This window comes from Pan paniscus, chromosome X (assembly GCF_029289425.2).
Source record: "Pan paniscus chromosome X, NHGRI_mPanPan1-v2.0_pri, whole genome shotgun sequence".
Taxonomy (NCBI): domain Eukaryota; kingdom Metazoa; phylum Chordata; class Mammalia; order Primates; family Hominidae; genus Pan; species Pan paniscus.
Window position 1 is genome coordinate 151,783,720 of NC_073272.2, and position 22,687 is coordinate 151,806,406.

Below are 22,687 nucleotides of genomic sequence, written 5' to 3' on the forward strand. Positions count from 1 at the left end.
TTCTCCCCATGGGCTAAATACGGAGATTCATGAGCCAGAGCAGTTCTCACAGGCAAAGGCATGGAATTGTATCTCTTCTCCTAAGTTGCTTACAGAGTAGCAGAGGAGAAGGCCACGGACCTAGCCAGCAAGATACAATAGAAACAGAAAGTACTGTGTCCAAGGCCTCAGCCTAGAGAGGGAGTCTCACTCCACCCCCAGATCTGACTATATCTTCCTTGAGCTCCTGTTTCCGGAAGAGGTGATTTTCTGAGTGTGACTCCTCTGTTCCTGGCACCCTGTGCATCCTTAGCCATAGCTTACAAGAGAACAGCTGGTTGTGATGGCAGGAGGCCCTCCCAACACCAAGGCGGAGATGGAAATGTCCCTGACAGAAGAACTGAATCATGGCCGCCAAGGGGAAAACCAAGAGCACCTGGTGATAGCAGGTGAGGATCCCCTAAAATACCCCTAGGCTACAGCCAACTGTGTAGATACATGTCTATACCTGTGCATGTGTGTGTTGGAAAAGGTGCATGTGTGCACGGAAGTGTTTGCACATCTGTGTGTTGGCCGGGCTTCGAGGATTTGTGGGTTGATGGTAAGGGAGCTAGGGGAAAAGGGATAGATGATATGAGCATTTTTCCCTGGGAGGGAGGAGGATGGGAACAACATGTGTAGTACCTCTGTCTCCCCTTTATCCAAGCCACCACAGTCTCTGTTGCAAAATACTCAGACGGCTCAAATTATGAGACCAGAGATCAATTCTCTCTCTCAATCCTCCAATTCATTTTCCTGCCATTTGGAGGAAAATCCAAATTCCATGATCTATAAGATTGTATCAGCCTCCTCAAAACATTTCATGCTATGATATAGACAGAAAATATCATTTCTACAGCACACAAAGGGATCCAGATCACATTGCATTTATGTTTGTTCTTACAATGCTCCAAGCCTGCTTCTTCCCCCAAAGACCTTGCATTTGCTGTTTCCTCTGCCTGGAATGCTCTTTCCCTCAATTTCCCAGGGCTGGGTCCTTTTTTTCCTTCAGGTCCCCACCTCAATTGCTGTCTCCTACTTTTCTAGGAGGAGCCCTTTCCTTCCACTATGTTACCCTGTTTTGATCATTTATGGAGCCTGCATCTCTCTGTCTGCATTTGCAAGGATAGATTGCTTTCTGTTTTACACCTGTCATTCCCCCTTATACACAAACAGATGGTCAGTTCCTTGATAGCTGGAATCTTGTTCTTGGTCATTGGTCTCTAGGTTACTGGAGAGTAACCTAGTCTCGAGCTCAGCCCTCAGGAAATTCTGGTTTAACTTTTGAACAGATGAACAAACTGAGACCTGGGATCAGCTGATGGACAGTGGTTAATGGGTGCTGAGTGATTCCCAAGAAAGCTGGAGACTCTGTCTTCTTTTTGATGTGTTTTATGCCCAAGAAACCCTGGTGAAACTTCTATGGGTGCTCCTGGAGCTTCTGTTCTTCTCTCTAGAAATGATGGAGCTTGGATCTCGGTCCCGGGGTGCCTCCCAGAAGAAGCAGAAGTTGGAACAAAAAGCTGCTGGCTCTGCTTCAGCCAAACGAGTTTGGAATATGACTGCCACCCGACCCAAGAAAATGGTACTGTATGGGGTCCTCAGCACTTGGTGGCCAGGTTGGGGTTGGGAGTACTGGTTGTAGGGGCTCTAGCCTGACCAGGTCAGGCAGGGCTAGACGTTGACTTGTGAGGAGGAGGAAGCTCCTGTGCTCCAAGCTGGCAAATGAGGACAGGAAGTTCCAATTAAAGGTCAGGGTCATCCTTTCCTATGCTGGGGGTTCAACCTTGGGAATTCAGAATGCCTGAAACAAATATTGCATGGGGAGTACATAAATACTTTACTCTGTAAATCTATTGCGTGAAATAACGCTTTCCTGTATTTAAAATTATGTGTGTGGTACGTGTGTGTGTGTGTGTGTGTGTGCGCGTGTATACACACAATAAGTCAGGTGAGGCTCCTATGCTTTCTGGCTGTTAAGAAATCCAGTCAAGTGGCCTGGCATGGTGGCTCATGCCTGTAATCTCAGCACTCTGAGAGGAGGAGGCGGACGGATCACTTGAGGCCAGGAGTTCGAGAACAGTCTGGCCAGCATGGTGAAACCCCGTCTCTACTAAAAATACAAAAATTAGCTGGGCATGGTGGCACATGCCTGTAATCCCAGCTACTCAGGAGGCTGAGGCATGAGAATTGCTTGAACCTAGCAGGCGGAGGTTGCAGTGAGCTGAGATCATGCCACTGCACTCCAGCCTGGGCAACAGAGTGAGACTCTGTCAAGAAAGAAAGAAAGAAAGAGAGAGAGAGAGAGGAAGGAAGGAAGGGGAAAAGAAAGGAAAAGGAAAGAAAGAAAGAAAGGAAGGAAGAAAGGAAGAAAGAAAGAAAGAAAGAAAAAAAGAAAGAGAGAAAGAAAGAAAGAGAAAGAAGAAAGAAATCCAGGCAAGTGAATCTGACTATTTTGTAGGCAATCCTTTCAAGCTACATTCAATATGGGTGAAGGAATGTTCTAGAACAAATAGTGGCTATACTGTTGCAAATGATATTGGGAAAACACAGTCATTTTGGAGGGGGAGGGAAACCTGACTATTCTACAGAATTAAGTGAGTCCCACAGTTCTGTATCCAATCATTTTAGCTAGCTACATTCACTGTAGGTAAGGGAAAGTTTTAGAAAAATTGTTGTTATGCTGTTGCAAAGGCTGCTGGGAAAAGGCAACAAGATTGGAGAGGGAGGGAGGCCTGACTGCTCCAGGAAATCATGTGAGTCCCATAGTTCTGTACTTTAAGCTACATTCATTGTGGGTGTTGAATGTTCTAGAAAAATGCTGGCCACATTGTTGCAAAGGATACTGAGCCATTTTGGAGAGGAGGTAGACCTGACTGTTTTAGGGAATCATGAATCCCATCATTCTGTAGCCAGTGCTTTTCACCACATTCAGATGGATGAGGGAAAATTTTAGAAAATGGTGGCTTTACTGTTACCACAGTGAAGTTTGAAAGTTACTGGGGGGCAATAAGGTTGGAGAGGGAGGGAGACTCGATTGCTGAAATGATTTATTGGGTGGCCCCAGTGAAGAATGAGAAAAAAAGCTTCCAGGTTAGAGGTTTCCTGGGAATAAAAATAAGTCAAATATTGAGTTGACTTTTTGTGTCCAAAGACAGAAGCCAAATCAAGTTGCTCCAGGAGGTCAGGCTCCTGCAAACCACTAATGTCCCTGAGACTAGGGGAGATATAATCTCTGGTTTAATTAAAGTTGACTACAAGGGCTAGACGTAGACTATTTGAAAATATGGACATTATATTGAATTTATAAATTAAATTTAGAAATTTAGAATTAGGAAATCTAATTTACTAATTCTATTTATTTATTAATTCATTCATTCCTTTATTTTTGAATAAAACAGTTAATGGAACTGCCTCTAGGAGAACCATAATATGCAAGGGTGAGAAAAGTTAATAATGCTATCCTGCTGACTTGGAAAAAAGTAGTGTGCCTTTAAAATAACATGGAAATTAAAATAACATTTTTTGAAATGATTAACAGAGAGAAGTTGGGACTTGGTGGGTTAACAACAAACTATGTTATCTGAAACAAACAAACAAATTCCAGCCATCAGCCATTCATCCTTATTTTTTGCCTTCAAATCTCTCAAAATTTTTTTTGTCCTTCTGATTCCAATTTATAGGAAAATCAAGCAATGGTCTGAAAATTTTTCTAAGAGACATCATTGATCAAATTATAGTCATGGGGTCTCCCTAATACCCATTATCTTTTTAATGCAATTTTTGAAGTATCTTAAGAAAATAAAATATTGTGACCATGAACTACGGTTCATAAAAAAGTTGCACCAATATCTGTGTGCTCCTCTTGAGAAAGATTAGTTATGCCTTATTGCAACAAACAGAGTGCAGTGGCAAAGTTCCTATGAAAATCCTTTACACAGAAACTGATCCACCTTCAGTTTGATGTTGTTACTTCGGAACAGAAGAGGGCTGCAGATATTTCTCAGGTGACAGGTGAGCCTTGGTTGTCTATTTTTTTGTAAGAATGAGGCAAATAGAAGAGCTAACCCAGTACTCTGTGCCCCTCAGTCAGGCCTCTCAAATGACAGGCTCTACTTCAGCAGGGTGAGCGGGTAAGGAAGTGGCTGTCATGTGGGGCACCCTGAACCCTGCCAGAATGAAGACGGTTTTATTTTGTGTCACTTTCACCCCAGCCTTCTTATTCATTTGGTTCAGGTTTTGGCTTGGCGGTAAGTGCCTGGCTGCCAACCAGGAGTGAGAAGTGTGGATGACTGCTTCATACATAGATCATTAGTTAAAGGCCCTGTTTTCCTCCCTCCCCTCCTTTCTTGTGATATGCCGCCATTGTCCTTGCAGGTCTAAGTCCTCTCTGGATGCTGCTGGCAGGGGCCTCCTTTGTCAGCTGAGTCCCATCTGCTTCCCATCCACAATGAGGCCTAGTTCCTCCATGGACACTTCCTAGATTCCAGAATTTTATTGAATTCTTTCATTAGCTGATGCCTCTTGTGTTGTCTTCTGTCTTATGGGTTTGTACTGTTTTACTGTCTTCACTGGCAATTAGTGGAGCCTTAACAGGAAGGAGTGTTAAATATGAGGGACATCGTAGTGTAATGGCTGAGAGTATAACCTCTGGACTGAAATGTCCTGGGTTCAAGTTACTGCTCTGCTACTTCCTAGCTGTGTGACTTGGACAAGGTAATTAACCTCTCTGTGTTTCAGTTTCCCCTACTTTCAAAACGGGATGATAATGATACCATTTCACAGGGCTGTGATGAGGAATCAATCACTTAGTATTGGTAAGGGCTTAGAGGATGGCATGGTCCCTGGCATGTGGTGTGTGTTAAATAAGCAGCTTGTGAAACATTTCATCTTGAACTGGAAACCTAGAACTATGAGTTGAGCCCAGGCAGGTCTGGCACCAAAAGCCACGCTCTTTTCCTCTATCCCCCACTGACGCTTCAAAGGCATCAGATAGCCCTGGCCCAAGGGCTCTGGGCCAGAGATGTACATGCTAGGGAGTTGTTGGCAGATGGATAAAAATGAAAGCCACAGGGATGGCTGGCTGGGCTTACCCAGAGGAGTTGGTGGTTTCCCAGTAGCCAGGGTTCTAGCCTTAGCCCTGACATTTACCACGCATCCTTGGAAAGTAAAGGCATCTCGCCAGGCCTCCATGGCCTGGGCTGCCAATCAAGGTTTTACGTTCTCCTTCAGTAGGTTGCTCAGCCTCTCAGCTAATACCTGCATGTGAAAGTTCTTGCAGAGGACAGGGACCCCTGTTACTGCTCCTCTTTTGCCACAGCCTGCCTGGATGACCAAGAGCTACCGAGGAGCATGGTGTGGGTGGGGTGGTGGCCAGCAGCCTGTGTGGGGTTCCCAAGCTTTCCTAGCGGCCTGAAGCTGCCAGCCCTTGATTCCAGAGACCAGGCACCACGTGATTCCCCATGGGGTGCACCATTGGTTCTGGGCAAACTGGAGAAGCCACTCATGTGGGGTTGGGCAGGCTACTTTACTGATCATTCCTTTCTTCAGGGGTCCCAGCTGCCAAAGCCCAGAATGCTGAGAGAATCAGGCCATGGGGATGCCCATCTCCAGGAGTACGCTGGCAATTTCCAAGGCATACGTTTCCATTATGATCGGTAAGAGCTGAGGTTCTGTGGGCCCTGGCTGCTCAGACAGGGCCCGGAGTGGGGCAGAGGGGCTGGTGAGCAGCCTGGCCAGGATGGAGTCATGAGGGCCTGGAATGCCTCCCTGTCAGAGACCATGAGTACCCTGGCTCCCTGCCCATTTGGGGCATCCCAGTGCTCTGCGGCCTAGCCGAGTTGGGCTGGACTGGGCTGGGCCAGGCTGGCTCAGGCTAGCTCAGGCTGACTCCCAGCCCTCAAGGCCCTAGGCCCTCTTTACCATGGAAGAAGACTGGAGGCTGATAGAGTCACTGTCCAAGAAGATCACGACCTTACCTGCTTGACCTCACTGCCTTCTTGTGCTCCCTGCCAGGTCCTGCCAGGGACCACCAGCAGCTTTGACCATCTGTCTTTTTTCTCTCCCAGCAACCCAGGGACAGATGCAGTGGCGCAGACTAGCCTGGAAGAGTTCAATGTACTGGAGATGGAGGTCATGAGAAGACAGGTGAGGAGGGACCCAATCGGTGGGTGCAAGCAGAATCACAGTGCCTTGGAGTAGGCAGGGCTCGACAGCTGGGGTCCTGTAGTCCCTTACAGTCATCTTTCCCTTTAGCGCTGGAGGTGGGGCAGATTCCCTTCCTCTTCCTCCTCATCCCCATGGCTCTGACACCCCACGTAGATGTCCAGTCTCAAACCCACTGCTGTCCCTGAGATGCTGGTAGGGAATAGGGGCAGATAAAAGGTGGAGAAAGATGGAACATACAAGGATAAGGGTTCTATGTCCAGAGAGAGAGTGATACCTAAGGGTCTGAGAGAGGGGTCGCCTTTGTTCAAACCAAACCCAGACTTTCTTAGGAGGAGATCCTTTCTTCCTTGGCTCCCTGGCGCAGCTGGAATGGGCTGGTCTCTTCCAGAGAAGGGAAGTGAACATAAGGGAGAAGGCAAAAGTGGGGCCTGCAGACGTAGCAGCCAGGTCTTTGGTCCCGCGGACCTGGCCCAGCCTCCTGCTTCTCACTAGGGGCGCTCCCCGCTCCACCGCCAAAGGGCAATCAAGCCCCTTCTTGCTCTAACTTTATGCTTTTCCCATGGCTGTGCTGTGGGCTTCTGGAGAAGAGCCTCGCTCAGCAGCCCTGCCTTTGACTCCTCTGCAGCTGTATGCAGTCAACCGGCGTCTGCGCGCCCTGGAGGAACAGGGCGCCACCTGGCGCCACAGGGAGACCCTGATCATCGCCGTGCTGGTGTCGGCCAGCATTGCCAACCTGTGGCTGTGGATGAACCAGTGATCGCCCCAGCGCGGCCTCCGTATTGGAGCCCTCCCTGCTTCCCCTTCTTTCTTTCCTCTTTCCCCAGGCCGCCACTGCCCTTGCCCCTTTCATCTCCCAGCAGCCCTCAGGAGCGTCAGGATCATTTTCAACTCTGGTTAGGCCTCCTACCTGGGGAGGCCAGGTCACTGCACTGGGAGGTCCTGGCTGCTGCGAAGGTGGAGGAGGACTGCGTGGGCTGAGATGCCACCCTTTGAAGGGTGAACAGCATGGCGGCATCTGGGCCCCACAGTAACACCTAGTGGCAACCTTGCCTTCCTGACCTCAGCGGCCCTTCTGTTCCATCCTCTGTGGGCAGGGGTGTGGCTTTGTTTTCCTCCCTCGTTTGCTTCCACCTCGTGCACAGCGCTCTGCACAGACAACACGCTCAATAAAAGTTCAGCCATAGCAGCAAAACCCTGTGGCTGAGGTTCCTGTGTCCAGCACTCACTGGGGGCAACAGTGGGGGTGGGGTGCACTGGGAAACAACAGCTCCTCTTCACAAAGACCTTGTGGCTGGGACTGAGCCTCTGCCATTGCCCCAGGGACCCTGGTTCCCTCCTCCGTTTCACCTCCCCCACCTCCCTGTCCCCAGCCCCAGCTTTGCAAAGTTCTTCCTGTTGGGCTCATGCAAACCAGTGCTTGTGGGGGTGTGGTTCTGGGAGCATGTCTGCGCTGTGTTGCAGGGAAGCAATCAGGAAATCTCCTGAAAGGGACCAGAAACCTCATTTGCGCAAGAGGAAATTGAATTCCAGAGAGAGGAAACATGTCCCTGGGTCATCCAGTGAGACAGGGCCTGGATGTGAGTTCTCTGGCGTGAGTTCTCCTGAGTCCTACGCTAGGGCTTGGCCTGCCTCCTGCACACAGACTCACTGGAGATGAGGTCCTGCCTCAGCTCTGGAGGCTGAACGGGAGCTACACATACCCCTCACCCTACCCACCACACACTCTGGGTTCACGGCCCATGAAGCACACCTCAGACAGGGTGAATAGCTGGGCTGTCCAGTGGGGCTGAGCCTGAGAGGTGGAGAATGTTGCCTGCCATGTGGGGGCCTGACCACAGTGCAGATGTGCCTGGTGCAGGAGGCCTGCAGAGGAGCTGCAACCCCTTTCCCTGGGACCAAGGGCTCAACACACATGTCTCTGACCCAGAACTTTCTCATTGGCTTTAGTTGCTAAGTGCACCTTCCCTAATCCCCCAAATCTGTCAAGGATTCTCCATCTGTAAAGACTGGGAAGCGTGTTAGTCCCTAGGTATGAAATGAACGTGTGTGTCTGTGTATGTGAGAGAGAGAGACAGAGAAGAGACAGGGAGAGGAGGGGAGGCGAGGAGAGAAGAAAGGATGGAGGAAGGGAGAGGCTGAGAGAGAGATACAGAGAAGAGACAGGGAGAGGAGGGGAGGCGAGGAGAGAAGAAAGGATGGAGGAAGGGAGAGGCAGAGAGAGAGATACAGTCAGAGATACAGAGCAGCAGAGGGAGGGAAGTTAGAGTAGAGAGAGAGAGAGAAAGAAGCTTGAGTCCCAGAGCCTGCTCTGCCCCTGCTCCACCTCTTTCTCTCTGGTCCTCAGTGGGCTCCTATACAATGAGGGGGTTCTTCCACGCCTGACACTCTAGGGCTTGCAATACTTCTAAGATGAGGATGCAGGGCCTCCTGTCAGCCCTGTGGGACACGAGGCACGTGGCCCCTGGAGCCTGGGCCCTGCTCAAAGCAGAGAAAAGGACACCTAGGAAAGAAACACCAGAGAGAAAGATTCTCTCTCTGGTCCCAGAGCACAGAGGTAATCAAGTGCCACAGGAAGCACCTCTGCAGAATGGGGAAACAGCAGCACCCAGATATGAGTACTTCTGGCCAGGAGAGCCAAGAGGGCCAGGGAGTACCAGGGGTGTTCCCTGTCCTCGCAAATGGGCCCTGGGGCCCCAGGAGTCACCCATGGGCTAGATGGAAGACTGGGGGACCTCCTTGCAGGCCGCCCCTCCCCTTCCTGCAGCTTCAGGACAGACCAGGACCCAAGATACAGACGAATATTAAGGGAAGCAGGGAGATGGAGCAGGGGCAGCACGTGCAGCTTCTTGCCATCAGCCCAGTGCTCCAATTGCCATGAGTCCAGCCTTCACACTGTCTACCCCGGGCTGCCCCTTTCTCCTGCCCCAGTCAGGCCCCACAGGGAAGCTCAGAGGAAGAGGAGGCTGCAGCTGGGAAGGGCTGGGTCTGCCCTTTGGGACCTGAGTGTTTGTGAGCCTGCACAGACATGGACATGTTTGCAGAAAAAGTCTGGCTGAAAATATGTTGTGAAACAAAGGTTCACCCTTGGGAGCAATTTAGTTGAGTTGCAAACAAACAGCATGGCAGTGCCCTAGAGGAACGTCTCCTGAGCCAGGTGAGCTCATAAGGAGCCCGTGGCTGGGCCTCCACCCTGCCTTTCTGTGTGACCATTTGGCTGGTTCCCAGCAGGGCTGGAGGCCAGTTCCTAGAAGGGCATTCCTGCTCTATCTCTAGAACTCCCTGCCCCACCTAGAAGACCTCAGGAAGCTCCTGAGAGGAACTGGAGTCAGAGCTGCCCAGTCTGGGCCCCTCTGCAATGTTCCTTAAGGGGCATGGGGACCATATTTTGGGGGCTGGCACATCTGTGATTCCCAAGCCTCTGGGAGATCCAGGGAGGCTCGGGGGCAGAGTGCCAGGAGGCAAGTTGGCACCTCCTGCCTGGCCCTCTGGCTCTGACCCACCTAGAGCATTTGCCCATCTGATTGCATTTCTCTGCCAACCTGTCCTTGCCTTGCCCAACCTCTCCACCCTGAGCCCAGCTCTTCCTCCAGCAAGCCATGAACTTCCCCATGGTGAAGCAGGATGCTGTGGGTGAATGAAGGAGGGAAGGAACTCATTCTTACTTGGGGGTGGGGGAGGGGATTCTCCTGGCGTGCTGTTTTTCTCTAGTCTTTGAAGCTTCCCAGGGGCTGCCCAGGCTTAGTATTAGAGGGGTACACATCAGTCCTCCACTGGATCAGTACCTTCTTGAGGGCACAAGGTAGCCTGCATTGTCTTCTGCACTCCTCGAACAAGTAAAGGACTGGCAGGATGGCCTCTCATTAGGGTCCCCAGAGATTGATTCTAGCCCTGGTCTTCCCCTCCTGGCCTTTAGGGTATGCCTTCTGTTGAAAACCTTTCCCCACCAAAGGGAGCCAATTCTATTCTTTGCTTCCTACGGCACACCTACTCTGTGCCATGCACTTTGCATCTTAAAAATATTTAATTACGCAAGTTGTGCATGAACACATTCTCCCCAAAAAGGCAAACATTGCAGGCCTAGCTAACACAGTCCCTTGCACCCCAAATGCCAAGTCCCTCCACTGAATTATTTCCCATGGTTTGGTTGGTGCGTATCCTTGCGAACTCTATGCTGTTCCATGCAGATTATGCGCACCTCTATGTATCCCAGGCTTTGCACGCAGGATGTCATTTAAGCCCCTCCTAGCAGCCCCCTGAGGGAGTGCCTTGTCTTCCCAGCTGGCTGCGCAGGTGGGCAAAGCTTTAATCCTCCATTTATGTAGTTCTCTGCCCTGCCAAGTGGGCCCCTGGTCCCCCGCCAGTCCTGGTCAAAAGCTGAAACTCAATATTCCAGTTCTTTTGTCACAGGCTGGCTTCCTGGCAGCTGGTGGAAGGTGGGAAGAGGAAGGTGGGCATGTGAGGAGGGGTACATGAGGGTGCATGGAGGGGACTCTGGTGTACCCAGAAGCAGCCTGAAATCCTGGCTTCTTGGAAAGGAGCCCAAAGCTACTGCCCCAAGAGTCTTGCCTTGTTTCCCTTCCCTAACCCCAACCCTTCTTGGAGGCCAAGTCCAGGGGACCTGGCAGAGAAGGTATGGATTTTCCCCTCAGGCCAGCCCTACCCCAGGTACCTCTTCTCTCAGATTTCTCCCTGGCTTGACCTTAGATCAGGTGGACTGGTTGAGATTGTGCCAAGGCCTGGAGGCAAGTACACCAGGGCTGTGAGCTGGTGGGGTTGAATCCCCAGACACATAGCTCTGAGCATGCTCCGTGCAAGGCAGGGCTCCTCAGGGAGCTTGGGAGGGGCTGGCTTCTGGATCTGGGCAGGCAAGCAGCTTCTACAGCCAGGCAGCCCAGCACCCAGCCCTCGCCTGCCAACAGCCTGGGGTGTACAGTGCCCACAGAGAGGCCAGCTTCTCCAGTGGGCAGGTGACACCCTGGGGCAGCGTCTTGAGTTTGCCTTAGCCATGGGCATGAGCTCTTCTTGGCCTCTGCCAGCTTCTCCTGTTGGCCTCAGGCAGGGTGGGGCAGCTCTCTGACCCTGAGGCTGCAGCTAAGTTGTCAGGGGCTCAAGGGCCCCGCTGGCCTGAGGGGCAGGAATGGCAGGAGATCTGATGAGCCCCCAGTGGTTTGTCTCTGACTGGAGGTTGTGCAGAAGGACCAACGGATGCTGACTGGCCAGGAGAGCCCCTGCCTCTGAAGCCATCTGATTGGTGAGGAAAGCGGCTGATCTTGGGCTGATACCTTTCTGTGACCACAGGCCAGTTACCTCCATGGGGGTACAGAACTGGAGTCCATGAAAAGTGTGTGGGGCCCTAGAACCTGGCTTGACATGGGTCTTCATATGCGTGATCTGCCGAGGGAGCTGAGGAAAGTGGCTGTGTTGGAAAACTTTGTCCCCTGTTAAAGCAGCCAAAGAAATTATTTGGGGCTCTAGGAGGGTGGAGGCCCTGAGTGCCACACAAAGCTTGTCCTGAAGCAGCTGGGACTTTGTCCTTTCCCAGGAGAGTGGCAGGGAGGGTTGCTGGAGAAGATTTGGAGCAGAGGGACGGAGGGCCTGCCCGACAGGCAAGCTTCAGTGGGAGGAAGGGAGGAACCCATGGGCCTTCACTGCCTGCCTGACTCTGAGCTTTTCTGGGCCCCTCAGCTTCAGAGCGCGGGCAGTGTTCACTTGGAGCCTGTGGCTCTCTGCATATGAGTAGCAGTGGAGGTAGGGGTGTGGCTTATGTGGCTGGGATTGCAGCCTTTGCTTTTGGCTCTTTGAACTGCACCCTGACCTCTTTCGGAGATCCTTAGAGGGGACCACCCACTTCAGGCCTCTCAGGCTTGGGAGCCAGCCACTCTGCCATTTGGGGAAATGCATGTGGGGTGAAGCCCTTGGAGCTTCTGGCTGAGGGAAGATTCTGGAGCCAGGCAGCAGGCCTGGGGCAGAGATAGGCTTCCAGGGCTGCTTCAGGCCTGGTACCCCGTTTGGGCCCCCCAGCTGAGCTTGCATCCATCTCAGCTTGAGCCCAGAGTGGCAAGTGTAAGCTCCGTCCATGTGAGACTGTGGCCATAGGAGGCAGCTAGTATTGGAGCAGCCTCATCTGTAGACATCCTGCCAGTAGCTGGGTCCCTGGGCCCCTCTTTCTGCATAGCTGGGCCCCCTCCAACTGCTCCTTAGTACCACTCATCAGTGACCACCTTCTCCAGAGGGAGGGACACTAGTGCTTGGACTGGACACATGCATGTGGCAGACAGAATATGTACCTGGTTGATCTGCAGGTGTCATGGTGGCCACAAAACTGCCAAGACCAGCCCTAGCCACACCCCCACTAAGCTCCAACACAAAATGGCCCCACAGGAGATGAGGCTGCAGACATGGGTCTAGTGACAACCTGAAGGAGTTTGAAAGCCAGAGTGCAGAGTTTGGAATGTATTATTTAGATGATCCTTCCATCCATCCAACAAATACCGGACATGATCCCTAATCCTGGGATGTAGCAGGGAACAAGAAAATCTGTAGTTCATTGTCAGGAGATGATAAATCTATGATACAAATGAAGTGGGGGAAAAGTGAACATGAAACAAGGTAGACTTGGGAGAATCATTCATTCATTCATTTACTTGCCAAATATGTATCAAGCACTTATTACGTGCTTACCATTGGGCTCGGCTCTGCAGATTAATGACTAAAAAAATTAGATGAGTCCTTGCCACATAAAGTTTATTTCTAGAGTGCGGTCTTCTTTCCATGGGTTTTCAGAGGAGCAACAGACAGGACCAGGTGTAGTCCTATGAACTCACCCTGGTGGTGTGGAAGATAAAGGAAAGGAAGAGCTGGGATCTGGAAATAGAGAAACAGTGAGACTGTGACAGAGTCTGGGCAAGGCCCAGGGCAGCAGCAGTCAGAATGGATGGAGAAGAAGGTGCTAGAGAGAGATTCCAGCAGAATAACAAATATGATTTGGGGAGCGGGTGCGAGGTATCAAGGATGACTCCTAGGTTTCTGAATTAAGCACACGTGGGGCAAGATGTGCCTTTCTCCAGATAACGTGCTGGGGACAGAGGAGCTGGGGTGGAGGGACAGAAGTTCATGTCAGTTTGAACATATTGGTTCCAGGGGCCCAGTGTCTTCCTCTAGGAGACAGAGTTGGCGCATGGGCACCTGAAGATATGGAGCTCAGGAGGGGCTTCTCAGTGAGGTCAGGAGCATTTAGGGAGATGAGCTACAATCACTAGGGTCCAGCCTGTCTTGGGCGGCCTTCTAGGAGGAGCCTCCCCTGGGGTATGGACTGTATGTGGCTGATGCCAGGCATATTGCCCCAGCCCCATCTTTGTCTTTAAAGAGACGAAGCCTCCCTTGGCAAAGCAGCCCAATCATGGTAAGTTTGTCATAGTGGTGTCCACACTAGAGATTGTAGCCCCTTGTCAAGGTAGTGATCAACCATGCTGGCCTGCCAAGCCTCTTGGGCAGAGCCCTGCCTCTTGTGTATCCTTCTGGAGATTTTATTCATTCAACAAGTAGTTCTCAAGGACCTAGTTCATGAAGCTGCTGTGCTGGAGCCTGAACTCAGGGAGGCTGAGGCAGCTCAGACTCAAAGGCCCACTACCTGCCTAGTGAGTGCCCGGCATGCTCTCCACCTCCAGCTCCTGCAGCTCACCTTATCACAGCTGGGCCCCCTCCCACTGTCCCTCCTAAGCCTGGGCACAGGGGGTCATGGCAGCTTCAGCTCCACACTCAAAAGTCAGCCCAGGAGCCTGCTGCTTCCAGTGCAGTTCTGACCATACCTCTCTTTTTAGTACTTGTGCACTTCCTGGCTCATTTTACCTTCCAAGCTGGCCCTGTGACTGAGGGTGCTTTTGCAGCCAAATTGCTTAGGTATGAATCTGTGCAACGGGGATAAGAATAGTGTCGACTTTGTCAGGTTGTCATGAGGTTTAAACGAATTAACTTATGTCAAGTACTTAGCACAAGGTAGCTGCTCCATGAATGAGAACCTGCCCCTGAATCACCAGATTCCAGCTTCCTGTCAGGGATACCCACTGCTTCCTCTGGGACTTCGCTATTGCTGCTCACCCACACGCCTCCCTGCTTCTCTGCCTGTCTGCCCTACCACCCTGCCCCCCATGATGTCTATGACTCTCCCCTGTACCATTCTCTGCCTGCCACCCAAGACTTTTGCCACTGCAATGGAATATATCTGATATTAAAACATATCAGATATTGACTATCTGGGGGACTAGTTTCTGGCTAAGACGTGTAGTAGTCTGACTCTCTAGGCTGTCAACCATGGAGAAGATCCCTTCCCAGTATCAGTGGAAAAACTTTGGCTTGACCTGGTATTAAGTTGAACCTGAAACCAAAATGGGCTGGATTTTTGTTGCTGTTGTTGTTTTAAACTAAAGTTTAAAGTAATATTTTATTTTATTATATAGCCCTATAACCTCCCTTCCCGACTACAGACATCACACATTACAATACAGAATATCGGACACTATAAAAAAATACAAAAGAAAACAATTTCCCCACACCCTCAGAATTGAGAAATAAAGTCTTGATCTTGTGAGTTTATGTATCTACGTGTGAATATATATCACACATGCATGCATGGAAATTGTTAACATAACAGAACATTCCATTTTGAAACCTGGTATCCCCCTGACAAGAAGTAGTCTTTTACAATAGTAATACCATTTTAAGGGCTGCATAGCATTCCACCCTATGGTCTTGGTTCACTCGGTTAATTGATTAATTCATTAAGGTATACGTCACTGTGACTAGCATCCTTGCACCTGTATTTTTGTGATTTTACTGTTTTTATTTTTTTAATATATTGATTTGTAAGATCTCTGTTTATAAAAAAAATCAATCTTTTTCTTTCTCTGTCAAATTTGTTTTCAGTTTATTGTATTCTTTTAAATGTTGGGTTTAATGTGCATTTATGTTCAATGTTTTCTTTCATGATATTGTCTTTCTAACTCAATATTATATAAAATGTTTCCTACTGTTTCATCATCATAGTTTTGCTGTTTACATTAAATTTTTTTGTTGATACATAGAGATTATAAATATTTATGTGGTACACGTGATATTTTGGTGCATGCATACAATGTGTAATAATCAAATCTGGGTAACTGGGATACTCATAATCTCAAACATTTATTATTTTTTGTGTCGAGACTATTTCAAATCTTCTCTTTTAGCAGTTTTGAAATATACTATGAATTATTAACCATACTCTATTTAAAACATTTATTTTTATTCCCAGTACTTATGCACTTCATTTATTTTTCTTGCTTATTGCACTGACTGAGAAATCCAGCACAGTAGTGCTTAGAAATGGTGATAGTTTACATACTTTTTAAAATTCCTTTTAAAAGAGATCACAGTGGCGCAATCTCAGCTTACTGCAACCTCCACCTCCCATGTTCAAGCAATTCTCGTGCCTCAGCCTCCCGAGTAGCTGGGATTACAGACGCCTGCCACCACGCCCAGCTAATTTTTGTATTTTTAGTAGAGATGAGGTTTTGCCACATTGGCCAGGCTGGTCTTGAACTGCTGGCCTCAAGTGATCCACCTGCCCCAACCTCCCAAAGTGCTGGGATTAGAGGCGTGAGCCACCGTGCCCTACCTAGAATTCCTAATCCCATGAAAAAGGAAAATAATTTCTTAATATTGAAATAGATTATAATGTATATATAATATATATTTATATATTATATATATATTTCTATGTATATATTAGGAATAGAAAGAAGGTCCTTTCTATTTCTAATTTCCTAAGATATTTAATGTATACATACGTAACAAACCTGCACGTTGTGTACATGTACCCTAAAATTTAAAGTATAAAAAAGAAAACTCTCCCTTTATAGCTTTAGAAAATTGCACAAGAAAAAAAAAAGTAAATAAGTTCTGAATTTTGTTCAATATTTTTTCTATACCAATTGGGGTGATGTAATTTTTTTCTGCTTTAACTAGATCAAGTATTCTAATTATATTGATTGAATCCTTTAAGTCCTTATTGAGCTTCTTCTGCTTTTCTATCAAGGATGGGCTGGGTTGTATGAGAAGCTGGGACGTCTGGTTACTTAGAGAAACCGGTTTCATGAGCTACTCCCTCACCAACCCGCTCCCCAGGAAGACCTCCTGCATCTGTTCTCCCCTGCTCAATGCTTCAGGCTCAGGAGTTCCCTTTTCTGAGCTCTGTCTTCTGAGATTCCTCAGAACTTCACCAAGATCTAGTCTTTATGTCTTTTTCCCTCTCTCTCCCTCTCTTCCTTCCTTCCACCAACATGTAGGCAATGCTTTTCAGGAGCCACCCTCAGTGCAGTGCAGGGATGTAGTGGACAAGAACACAGACACTGATGCCTGCCCTCAGGCAGTACACATTGTAGTGCAGGCAGTATTGGCAAGAAGGGTGGCATAGTCTGAATACAGGCTTCACCCTAGGACCAGGGAAACTTGGCAGAAAGCTGTAGACAGGGAGAGGGAGCCTGGGCGTGCTCTTCAGGAAGAAGTTAGAATGCCAAGCCACCCTGGAAGCCAGCAGTTGAGGGTCTGAAGGCCCAGTCAGTCACAAATGTCTATCTGTCAAAGGGCTGATGGTGGCGATAAATAGTGTGACTTGACGCAAGATGAGCTGCAGTTTTCCAGGGGCAGCCAGAGAGTAATGTCCAGTTGGAAGTTGGAAGGAAAGCCTGAAGCTTAGCAGAGAGGTCTTGTTGTCACCTGTACCTTTGTTAGTGGATATTAGATGCCATCCGTACTTTTGTGATTCAGTGCATAATGTGTCTTCTTTCTCGGGCAACTTTTACGATTTCCCTATTATCAGTGGATGTGGGCACTTTGATACTCATATGCCTTGGTGTAGTTTCTACTGACGCTTTGCTTTTTGTTGTTGCTGTTGCTGCTATTGTTGTTTTCTGATTGTCTTTTCTCTCTGTGCTACATTGTGGATAGTTTTATTGTCTAAATAAATACTGTAAATTCATTTTAAAATAAGTTTGTCTGTATGTTCACTAATTCCTTCTTCTGCAATATCTGATCATCTGTTAATCCCATATAGTGTAATTTTCATCTCAAATATTGTAGTTTTCATCTTTAGAAATTTGACTTGGATCTTTTTATATATTTCATGGCCCTGCTTAACTTTTTGAACATATAGAATATAGTTGTATTAGCTGTTTTCATATTCTTGTGTACTAATTCTACATCTGTGTCAATTCTGGGTTTATTTCAATTGATAGATTGTTGCCTCCTCATTATTGAGAATTTATTTGCATGGCTGATAATTTCTGAGCGGATGCCACACATTGTGATTTTTACTTTGTTGGGTGCTGTGTGTTTTTGTATTTCTAGAAACATTCTTGAGGCTTGTTCTGGTATGAAGTTAAGTTAATGGAAAGAGTTTGATCCTTTTGGGTCTTGCTTTTAAGATTTTTCAGTAGGACTAGAACAGTGCTCAGTGAAAGGACCAGTTATTCCTCATAAGTGAGGCAAGCCCCTTCTAGGTACTCTACCCAATAGCCCATGAACCACTAGGTTTCCAGTTTGACTGGTGGCATGAGGCACTATTCCAGGCCCTGTGTGAGAGCTGGGAACTGTAATGCCTAATCTGGGGGGATGGTTCTTTCCTAAGCTGTGGATAACCCCCTCATCAGTGTGTGCAAATAAGCACTCAGATGAATACTTGGGACAGACTCTTTGCAGGTCTCCAGAGCTCTCTCTGTGCAGCTCTCTCCTCTGCAGTACCCTGTTCTGCAAACTTTAGCTGCTTTGGTCTCCTTTCATTCTATTCTCTGTGTCCCTAACCCAGGGAGTCATCCATCAAGTTCCACCTGCATTCCCCTCTGTGCCATCGTCTGGAAACTCTCACAAAGGAGTAATCTGGGGCAGTCACCAGATTCACATTTGGCTCCTGTCTCTTAGGAATAGCTATCCTTTGTTGCCTAACGTTTATAGTCTTGAAAACTGTTGTGTCGCATATTTTTTCTATGTTTGGTTGTTTCATTCTGGAGGAAAAATATGATCCCTGTTACCCCATGTTGGCTAAGAGGAAAAGTGTTGCATGTTCCTTTAAAATCAAATAATTGATATAGCAGAATCTTACGCTGTGCAATGAAAGTAAAAAGAGAGGGAGTAATGGACTGGGAAAAATGCAGGGACCATGCATAGACTACTCATTTAAAACTTATTTATTGAGCACCTACTATGTTCCAGGCACTGAGAAAAGGTGGTAGCTTTGATTAACGTGGTAATGGTGGAGATAAAAAGTGATTGGATAAGAGGTATGTTTTGAAGGTAGAGCCCATATGATTTGCATATATGTAGAGTCCATGGGGTACGAAAAAAAGAGGAGTCAAGGATGATGCTGAGGTTTGTGACCTGAGTAACTGGGAGTATGGCTTTGCCTTTACTGAGATGCAGATGATTATGGAAGGATAAGCTTTTGAGGGGAAGATAACTCACTTTTGGATATATGGAGTCTGAGATGCCTATTCAAAATCCAAGTGGTTATGTGAGGGAGGTAAATTACCATCCATGGGATAGGTTGAACTGGTGTTAAGAGTTTGCAAGTCATCAACATACAGACGTATTTAAAGCCATGAGACTGGAGAAGGAGGTGATGAAGAGAGAAAAGACAAGAAGTCCATTGAAGGACTGAGTTTGGGACACTCCGACATTTAGAGTTGGAGAAGAAGAGGAGGCCTCTTCAAAGAACACTGAGAAGTGGCCAGTGAGGAGGAGGAGAACGAAGGGAGTAGACTCTATTATTTCAAGAAAGATGGCGTGGATAAACTGTTAGATGCTGCTCAGAAACAGAATAGAACATGGACAGAGAAGTGACTTGGGATAAATCGTGTTCTTGTCTATCTCTTACTCTGGGACCACCACTGAGCTCGAGACTGCCAGACTCTTCTTTCTAAACTCAGCACCCAGCAAAGGACCTGGCACATAGTAGGTGTCTTGGGGATGTGTGTGAGATAGATGAGTGAATGAATGGGCCATGAACTGAAACTTCTAATCTTGGCTATATGATGAACTTGTTCCTTCTCTCTCTGACTTGACTTCTCTAGGAAGGAATTTTCCTCAAAATTCTTTCAATAAACTCCTTGACTAGGCTGGTTTTTCTTTAAAGTCTTGGGCTGGCTGCTCAACTTGTGGATAAGGAGAAAAGAGGCCTACAACTCCACCTTGACTGTGTTTGGACTTTTTACCAAATAATCATGCCTTACTCTAGGTTGTTAAACCACCCTCCTTGAGAATCCCACTGCTCATCTAAGATCTGTTGCCCATCTCTGTTCTCTTTGGTAGGTACATGGTCTGTCATCTTCCTTGCCAAGCCTTTTCTTGTCCTCGCACTTGTTTGGTATCCCCTGTCTGTCCTTGCAGCAGCTATTGCAAACGTTCTGGCCTCCAAAGTCTGCACCTACTGCTGCCTGGTGTCTCTGAAGATGAGATTCCCCCATCCCTCCCATTTCACTTAGAACACTGGGGTTTTGCAAGAGTGAGTCCCTTCAACTGTCTTGTGGCCTGTTTCTCAGCAACCCCTTCCCATTGTCCTGGATCTGTCTCCTGTCACTTCCTCTGGTACCTGAACCTTCCCATTCCACCCATGTTTCATGGGCTTCAGCCTCAACTGGAGTGGCTCACAAGCACACATATTTTTATTATCTACTGAATTCCTCCTCAAAACCTTTAAGCTTGCTTTATTATCTTCTTGGCATAGAAAATAACAGCAACAGCAAGACAGAGAACCTTTGTCAGCCCCCTATCCTCCTCCAGTTCCCACTCTATCTTTCCTCTTTTTCTTGCTCAGTCTCTTAGAAAGACTGAGCTATGTGCTCTATCTCTTGTCTGTCCCCTCCTACTCCTCGCTTGAAACTTCATGAAACAAGCTCTGTTTGACCACCACTCCTTGACGCTACTCTTGATAAGGTCCCCAGCGAGGCCCCTATTGTTCCACCCAGTGCCCGCTCCAGCTCTCATCTCAGGGGGAAGAAGTACCCGGCATAGAACACTTATCTTCCTGATATGGGAGGGGGGCATTGGCCTTGCAGACAACTCCCTTCCTGAAAGTTCTGCCTTCCCTGGGAACTCCCTCATGTTTCTCACATCCCCAGCCTCATTCTCCTTCACTCACCCAGCCCCTCAGCTGTCTTTCATGGTTGCAGCTCCCCAGAGCTCTACCCTTAGCTTTTTTCTCTGTTCTCATGATATGGGGATGGATACATCCCCCTGAGAGCTTTACCTGTAATGTAAACCCTGGTGATCATGCGCCCCCCTCCAGTCCAGACCCCAGTGAACACTGAGCCATCTGGAGTCCACTGCAGCAGGCCTGGAGAGCCATGTTGAAGGCTTGAGACCAGTCCAGGGCCTTGGGGATGGAGGGCAATGGGTGGACAGAACTTTGACACTTTTTGTGGGGACAATCTACTCAGGGCAGAGGCTGCTTGGATGTGATAAAGGAAACAAGGAGTTACGGTTGACACCAGGCTTCCAGCTTGAGTGACTGGGAAGAGGGCAGGCCCCTTTCAGAGGTGGGTAAATTTGAGGAGGAGCTGATTTGACATGATGGTAGCTGGAGCCTTGGGACTTGAGGTTTCCTGGAGAGGGTGTATACATGAGACCCACCAGCCCCACTGCCTTGTTTCCAGCAAGCAGCATGAGGGGGCAGTTTCTGGCAAAGGGGAGGGTGTGCAGGCAGTCAGGCTCAGGGACGGGTCTGTTTCCTGGTACAGAAGGAGCAGGGGTCATGGGGTGGGGGAATCTGCCTTTGTGACAGAACCTTAGAGAGGATGTGAACATATGCTGTGCCCCCAGCACTGACCTGGCCCTGGATTACAGCCCTTTTGATCTGCCAGCTTCATCTTCAACACCAGCTTTTCCAGGAGGCCAGCCCTGAAACTCTGGTGCAAATGGCTCCGGCTTTGTTTGCATTGCCTGAAACTTTTTGTCTCCATGGTCTGCTGCCTCCAGGGTCCAAGCAGGGACTCAGTGATGCTGGTTCCTTTCCCTCAAGTGCCCTCGTTACTATCCTGGTGCCATAGTCCCGCAGAGAGCACCAGGTGAGCATCTCTGAGGCTGTTTGACGTGCCTGCCATCGCCATGGTGACAGCTTCAGAGGCTGGAACAAGCTTGGGCGGGGGTTGAGGGAGCTTCAGGGACAGCTTCCAGACTGTGGGTCCAGCAGCATGGGCTGTGGGAAATCTGGGGGTCATGCTGACCATTTCTGCCCACACCTGGTAGGGCATGCCAACCAGCCCTGGCAGGGAAGAGCTCCTCCAAGTATCTCCTGACTCTGTGGCAAGAGACACTGTGGGACACAATCTCCTGTCCCTCCTCTAGACTGTTACCTCCTCAGCTGTTCCTTCTCCATCTATTTTGTGGACACCTCATCCTCTGTTCAACTCTGAAATATTGGGGTTCTCCACAACTCTGCCCCAGACCCTCACTCTGTCTCCTCTTTCTTTGTGATCCCACCCACTCTCTCCATTGCTCCCCACATCCACTCCTCTGAGTCCCATTCATTCTCCTTCCTAGACAGTTCCGCACTCTGCCCTCTTGTCTTGGGCTCCATTGGTACTCTTGTCCAGCCTCCTCCCTGCCCCAAACTTCACCCTTGTGCTCCCTCTAATGCAGGCTCCACAGAGCAGCCAGAGGGATTTTTCTGGCACAGAACGCTGCCCTTGTCCCTCTCCTGCTCTGCGCAGAGGAGAGAGCCCTCACTATCAAACTATCAAAGCTGAAACAAAACAAAACGAACAAAAACTGTTTAAGCCATCTTCCTGTGCCTTCGCTTTGCAGATGTCTGGCACATGCTTAAGCTGCCGAGCAGCTCCAAGGCAGCCACTGCCCCAAAGCCCTGGCCCAAGGGAGGAGGTGCGTCTCCCTGGCCCAGAGCAGCTGCTCTCTACCCCACACCTCCCCAAGCCACCTAGCTTTCTGGTTCTCCTCACTGGAGACCACCTCAGAGCTCATGCTCCTTAGGGAAAAGGGAAGCTACTCTGGGTCAGGGAGATGCACTTCCTTGCTTGGGCCAGGGCTTTGGGGCAGTGGCTGCCTTGGAGCTGCTCGGCAGCGTAAGTATGTGCCAGACATCTGCAAAGTGAAGCCACAGGAAGATGGCTTAAACAGCTTTTGTTAGTTATGTTTTGTGTTAGCTTTGATAGTTTGTATGTAAAAAAATACTGGGGTAAAATAGAAAAGCAAACGCTTTTTGTAGTTTAGCACTGTTTCCATTTACAACTACATATTAGGGTTGGGGGAGTACCCTCATTTTCTTGGGCCCTGGTGCCTGGCATTTAGGGAATGCTGAATCCCACTGCCCTGACTGCCACAGCAGTGCCTAAGGTTACGAGGTTGGCCAGGTGGGCCTGGGTTCTAATCCATCCTGTTCACTTGCCACTCTCCCACTCTCTGTGGGTGTCAGGGTCCTCTGTGACCTTCTTCTTGGCCCTCTTCCTGGCAGATAAGT

At 48.8% G+C, this 22,687-nt stretch overlaps 1 protein-coding gene across 1 annotated transcript; it reads left to right on the forward strand.

Annotated features, from left to right (window-relative positions):
* FATE1 (fetal and adult testis expressed 1) lies at positions 1–7,378 on the forward strand. Its single transcript, XM_034949760.3, has 5 exons — positions 1–428; positions 1,476–1,603; positions 5,569–5,675; positions 6,087–6,165; positions 6,812–7,378. The coding sequence occupies exons 1-5, from the start codon at positions 323–325 to the stop codon at positions 6,941–6,943; spliced, it is 552 nt and encodes a 183-aa protein (XP_034805651.1). The 5' UTR covers positions 1–322; the 3' UTR covers positions 6,944–7,378.
* The last annotated feature ends 15,309 nt before the right edge of the window (positions 7,379–22,687 follow it).

Excerpts from the sequence above, each read along its gene's own strand:
- FATE1 (XM_034949760.3), top strand. The coding sequence starts at position 323 with ATGGCAGGAGGCCCTCCCAACACCAAGGCGGAGATGGAAATGTCCCTG. Across the intron at positions 429-1,475 it reads AGAGCACCTGGTGATAGCAG|AAATGATGGAGCTTGGATCT; the intron begins GTGAGGATCCCC and ends TCTTCTCTCTAG. Across the intron at positions 1,604-5,568 it reads CCACCCGACCCAAGAAAATG|GGGTCCCAGCTGCCAAAGCC; the intron begins GTACTGTATGGG and ends TCCTTTCTTCAG.